Source organism: Danio aesculapii, chromosome 1 (genome assembly GCF_903798145.1).
Source record: "Danio aesculapii chromosome 1, fDanAes4.1, whole genome shotgun sequence".
Classification (NCBI taxonomy): domain Eukaryota; kingdom Metazoa; phylum Chordata; class Actinopteri; order Cypriniformes; family Danionidae; genus Danio; species Danio aesculapii.
The window spans coordinates 12,900,060-12,907,100 of NC_079435.1; the positions used below are offsets into that span (position 1 = coordinate 12,900,060).

General features: G+C 32.9%; 1 protein-coding gene across 1 annotated transcript in view; it reads right to left on the reverse strand.

Annotated features, from left to right (window-relative positions):
- Positions 1–223: 223 nt before the first annotated feature.
- Positions 224–7,041, reverse strand: part of cfap58 (cilia and flagella associated protein 58) — a 196,508-nt gene continuing 189,690 nt past the window's right edge. The window contains exon 18 of the mRNA XM_056456599.1: positions 224–545. Coding sequence (XP_056312574.1) covers positions 404–545 — 142 coding nt within the window. The 3' untranslated portion in view covers positions 224–403. The remainder of the gene's footprint in view (positions 546–7,041) is intronic.

The window sequence follows — 7,041 nt, forward strand, 5'->3', positions numbered from 1 at the left end:
AAAGAGTCCACAGTAAAAAAAGGGTGTTAAGTATGGCAACAAGTACACAATGTCATATTATACACAGAAGCCTACAGCGCCTGAACACTAGAAAAACAAGAGAACACTACATCTGAGAGCGACACAGACAAACAGAGAGCAACAGAGGACTAGAGAGGCAAACAGAGATTGTGTTTGTGTTGGATTTGTGTGCAGAATGAAACTAAAAAAACTTTTCAGTGAAAATAACAAGACTTTATTTTGTTGCAGAAAATGAAAAGAACTGGCTTTAATGCGTTGCTTACAGGAGCTGACTGAAGAGCCGAGAAGCACCAGTAGAGCTGAAAGAAAAAAAAAAGAGAAAATGTTGTCTATGGAGAGGCGATGATGGGTGAAGAGGGTCCTCGGAGGGTTCTGGCGGGCATCAGGACTGCTGTTCCAGGGCTTGAAGTGTCATCCTGTTGTGCTGTTTAAGGCTGAAGCCTCCTCCAGTGAATCGAGGGCCGTCCGGACGCTGAGGCTGGATCACAGGCTGTCCTGCTGGGCCCAGACTTCGCTCCTTCTCCCTGCAGAGATGATGGACGGCAGAAAGAAAGAAAGTTAGAGGTCATGCTGTACAAGCTGGACATGTGCTTGAGCTGTCTGAATGCAGACATGCAGAGTCGTGTTCTGTACACTGTGTGTCTGTTTTATTAGTGTCTTGCAATATTAGAGTGAGATTTTAAGATGGAATATGGATGGATGGATGGATGGATGGATGGATGGATGGATGGATGGATGGATGGATGGATGGATGGATGGATGGATGGATGGATGGACAAAAATAAATTGATGGATGGATATACAGACTGACATACAGATAGAGAGAGATCGACCGACTGACCAACAAGTGGACATAAATGGAAAGACAGACAGACCTACTGACAGATAGATGGACGAAGAGATGGATAAACATAAATGTATAGACAGACAGACGGACAGAGAGACAGATGAACAGACAGATGAACGGATGGATGGATAGATGGACGGACAGATAGATGAACTAAAAATGGACAGACAGACGGACAGACAGACAGACGAATGGACGGACGGATGAACATAAATGGACAGATGGACAGACAGTCAGATGAAAGGATGGACAGACAGATGGACAAATGGATGGATGAATGAATGAATGGATGGATGGTTGGACAGACAGGTGAATGGATGAACATAAAAGGACTGACAGACGAATGGATGGACAGACAGACAGACAGACAGACAGACAGACAGACAGACAGACAGACAGACAGACAGACAGACAGATAGATAGATAGATAGATAGATAGATAGATAGATAGATAGATAGATAGATAGATAGATAGATAGATAGATAGATAGATAGATAGATAGATAGATAGATAGATAGATAGATAGATAGAGACTGTAGATAGATAGATAGACAGACAGACAGACAGACAGACAGACAGACAGACAGACAGACAGTTAGATAGATAGACAGACAGTTAGATAGATAGATAGATAGATAGATAGATAGATAGATAGATAGATAGATAGATAGATAGATAGATAGATAGATAGATAGATAGATAGATAGATAGATAGATAGATAGATAGATAGATAGATAGATAGATAGATAGAGACTGTAGATAGACAGACAGACAGACAGACAGACAGACAGACAGACAGACAGACAGATAGATAGATAGATAGATAGATAGATAGATAGATAGATAGATAGATAGATAGATAGATAGATAGATAGACAGATATACAGATAGATAGATAGATAGATAGATAGATAGATAGATAGATAGATAGATAGATAGATAGATAGATAGATAGATAGATAGATAGATAGATAGATAGATAGATAGATAGATAGATAGATAGATAGATGTGTAAGTTGATCACATCTTAAAAAATGGAGAAATTAATTGAGAAATTCCTTCAATATTAAGGCCACTTGTTGCAAAAATTCAGCGAGGCCCAAATACTGTATGCATGCCATGTTTAAAACAGCTTTCAGAATTAAAAATAGATGACACAGTGCTTCAGCTTTCTTCAAAAAGCAGCAGAGATCTTGAACGTACCGAGAGTTTACATCAGCTACTGTAACATTAATGTGGTAATTACGGATAACGACAAGTTGTTAAAAACACATCTTGAGACCCTAATATGCTCCATTCCAGTGTGCTCCATCTATATCCGCTGTTAAACGCTAAAAAAGAGCATCCTCAGTGTACGACCCCTGAAAGAGCAGAGAGATGCATGGCTGGCTACGCTTTTCTATTACACTCCTGCAGATAAACATCCACCGAGCGCTGAAGTATCTAAACAAAAACATCGCAAAATACCCCAAGCAGCGCACACACACTCAAAACACACATTTACATACACTTTCTCTTGTCCTTCTCCTGTCCAACACCCACACGTCAGACACAAAGATCCACACGCTCCCCAGAGAAAACATCTGTTCTTATCCAGCTCGCTTTCAACTGTGCTCCAGTGATCATGCAGTCTCGCGTTCAACACACTGTTATTCCAGGACCTCTCAAACACACACACACACACACACACACGGTTCTCTCACTTACTCTGTTTGTCCAATACCAAATGCCGTCAATTAATATTCACTGACTGTGTAATGCAATTTCACAGTGGGGCCGATGAAGACATTTGGCAACAAGCTTTAAACGCGAGCAAACACACACGCACACACACTGCTCGGCCAACCTTTGTTTCTCCCGTTGGTAAACAAACAGACAAAAATGAATGTCGGGAGAAAGATGAAATATGCTGATTCTTGGATGTGGCTCTAGACATCTGTGAAACACTGTGTCATCTGGAACAAACAACTGTTGACTATCCAAGATCAGATTTGGGTTTGGATATATTAGTGGCTAATTTGTCATTTATATGAAATGTAAGATTTTTTTTAGAAAGGCAGGCCTTTGAGGCATGAGCAGAGTGTATTAATTCATATTTAAAAATGTATTAGCGTCTATGAATTAATACAAAAATCAATAATCACAAAATGATGTATAAATAATTAAAAATGTCAAGATACTATAGCTTGTCATAAATCTGGCATAAACATGAGTGTCAAAAGGCTATTATTATGGTGTGATGAATTTTACAAAAGGGTCATTAATGTTTTCTTGACCACAACTGCCTTGGTACAACCTGAATTTGACATTAAAATCTCATTAAATATTAATCACGCTGTTGTAAAATTGTTTGACAGAGTAATGACACTTTCACTGAGAATTTTTAATGACAAATTCATATCAGACATTTTTTTAAATGTTTTTTATATAAAATAAAATAAAAATAAAATAAAATAAAGTTAAATAAAAAAAAATACATTTAAATAAATAAAATTACATTAAATTAAATTAACAAATAAAAAATAAATAAAAAAATGTAATTAAGTTATTCATTCAATTTATTACAATGAACTAAATATATAGAAATATTTTTTTCTATATATTTATTTATATACTTATTTCTATATGATATAATGATCTTAAAACAAACAAAAAAACTAAAAATTAGCTTTATGCAGTCATTAACTTTAACATTTTTGAAAATTAAATAAATAATATATATATATATATATATATATATATATATATATATATATATATATATATATATATATATATTCATTCATTCATTTTCTTTTTAGCTTAGTCCCTTTATTAATCTGGGGTCGCCACAGCGGAATGAACCACCAACTTATCCATCATATGTTTTACACAGCGGATGCCCTTACAGTCGCAACCCATCTCTGGGAAACATCCATACACACTCATACACAACGGACAATTTAGCCTACACAATTCACCTGTACTGCATGTCTTTGGACTGTGGGGGAAATCGGAGCACCCGGAGAAAATCCATGCGAACGCAGGGAGAGCATGCAAACTCTACACAGAAACGCCAACTGGCCCAGCCAAGGCTCGAACCAGCGACCTTCTTGCTGTGAGGCGACAGCACCACCTACTGTGCCACTGCGTTAGGTACGTTAATACATTTTTAAATATGAATTAATACACTTAGGTCACCTATATATATATATATATATATATATATATATATATATATATATATATATATATATATATATATATATATATATTTCAATTTACTTAAAAAAATACCCATATATTGTACGATTTTAAAATTTAAAACACCACAAAGGAAAGTTTTAAGAACCAAAATCTAAAACAATAATAAGATATTCAAAATGTTGCTTTTGTTCCATTTTTAAACTGTAAAATTGACAAAAATACAATAAAGATTACTGAAGTCAGCGTATTTTATTAATAAACTGATGCTTCCATCTTTTTACATTATTTGTACCCCCATCTATTTGGACTACAAATCTCAGGTAAAAATCTGAATCAGAAAGAACAAGCGAGAAATATAAAACTATTTTGGATTTCTACACTATTGTCTTTAAAAAAAAAACTAAATAACAAAATCCAGCATTTGATCAAGACCCCTGTAATGTAGTTTTGGTTTGAGATGAAATAACCTACAGTTTATATATGAGACAAATACGAGTAAAGTATGACTTTTTGTCTATTGGCTTCAAATGTTACTCAAGCTTTTTTTTTTAATCAGTGATGTCAATCTCCATCACTTCTATCAGTATCAGATCAGTTGACATGCGCTTGAGCTCACAGCTCTTCTTCTGTGTCAGATACACACACTGACTCTACAGTATTTCTGTGTGTATGTGTGTGAGTGTGTATCTGCTATCAGAGTGTCACAGCTGTGCAGCAGGTTATACGGTATACGTGTCTGGTGTGACTTTCCAATGCGTTCTCTATTGGAGATGACTCCTGTTGCAGAAGATTATGGGATTGACAGCAGGGAAAGTGGCGAGGATGTTAAAGAGCTGAGAAATGCCGAACGCGGTGAAATGTAGCCAGTGGATTTTGTCATACATGTATATGTACTGTTTTTTTGGTTACAATAACCTACACTTACCGGCCACTTTATTAGGTACACCTGTCTAACTGTTTGTAATTGTACCTATATTTATTGTTTTATTTGATTGTTTATACAATAACCTAAAGTATAAACTGATTGTACCTGTACAGTATGTACTTTTGTTCAACACCATAACATTAATTTAACTCTTTTGTAAACTGAAAAATGATTTTATGGTGAAATTGATGCAGAAAAACAACATTTCCCATGATTCTATTATGATAATTGCACCAATCAGAGAGCTTCATCGAGCACAGTGTGCCAAAAGATCTTTAGCTCCACCCACTCTCATGAAATAAATCAAATACAATGTGTGTCAATCCCTGTGTACGCTCTCAAAATGTGAATCTTTTGCAAAGAGCTTGAAATATGTCATTTTTAGATGCTGTCAACAACTTTTAATTCGTAGTTTTTATTTCTAGACATTTGTGTCACTTATGTGTCATTTGTGATTGTACTTATTTTAATGTATCTCGCATTTTAAAGAAGACATCTCAGTTAGCTCCAATTTTTTAAGTTGATTGAAATTAATCTTATAAGTCAGTAATGTAAAAAACTATTTTACAAAAAAGCTTAAAATCAATAGGCTAGACATATTATTAATGTAGTAAATACATTACATAAAAATACATACAAACACATGTTGTCATGCCATATTGATTATATAATTATTTACAGTGTTTACAATTATGCATTTTTTCAATTTATTAATTTTTTTCAATTATTGACCTATGAATTAGAGATGTTTTGAACACATTAATGATGCCAACAAACTGCTAAAATAAACCAATAAATAAAACAATCAAACAAACAAAAAAATAAATAATAAACAAAAGTAAAAAACATATATATATATATATATATATATATGTTGCAATCAGAATTTTTTTCAACACATTTCTAAACATAATAGTTTTAATAACTCATTTCTAATAACTGATTTATTTTATCTTTGCCATGATGACAGTAAATAATATTTTACTAGATTTTTTTAAGACACTTCTATACAGCTTAAAGTGACATTTAAAGGCTTAACTAGGTTAATTAGGTTAACTAGGTTAATTAGGTTAACTAGGTAGATTAGGGTAATTAGGCAAGTTATTGTATAACGATGGTTTGTTCTGTAGACTATCGAAAATAAATAGCTTAAAGGGGTTAATAATTTTGACATTAAAATGGTGTTTAAAATTTTAAAAACTGCTTTTATTCTATCTAATAAAACAAATAAGACTTTCTCTAGGAGAAAAAATATTATAAGACATACTGTGAAAATTTCCTTGATCTGTTAAACATAACTTAGGAAATATTAAAAAAAGGGGTTTAATAATTCTGATTGCAACTGTATACAGTTGAAGTCAGAATTATTAACCCCCTTGAATATTTTTTTCTTTTTTAAATATTTCCCAAATGATGTTTAACAAAGCAAGGAAATTTTCACAGTATGTCTGATAATATTCTTTCTTCTGGAGAAAGTCTTATTTGTTTTATTTCGGCTAGAATAAAAACAGTTATTAATTTTTTAAAAACCATTTAAGGTCAAATTTATTTGGCCCATTAAACTAAATATTTTTTTTTCGATAGTCTACAGAACGAACCATCCTTATACAATAACTTGCCTGATTACCCCAACCTGCCTAGTTAACCTAATTGACCTAGTTAAGCCTTTAAATGTCACTTTAAGCTGTATAGAAGTGTCTTGAAAAATAACTAGTAAAATATTATGCACTGTCATCATGGCTCAGAGAAAAAAATCTTCTCTTCGTTAAACAGAAATTGGGGAAAACAAATAAACAGGGGGGCTAATAATTCAGGGGGGATAATAATTCTGACTTCAACTGTGTATATATATCATACAACAAAAATACAACAACAACAATAAAAACAACAACAATAATAATAATAATAATAATAATAATAATTATTATTATTATTATTATTAGTAGTAGTAGTAGTATTAGTAGTAGTAGTAGTATAACAGCAAATACAACTGAAAATAAAATTAATTAAATAAATAAATAAATAAATAAATAAATAAATAAATAAATAAATAAATAAAT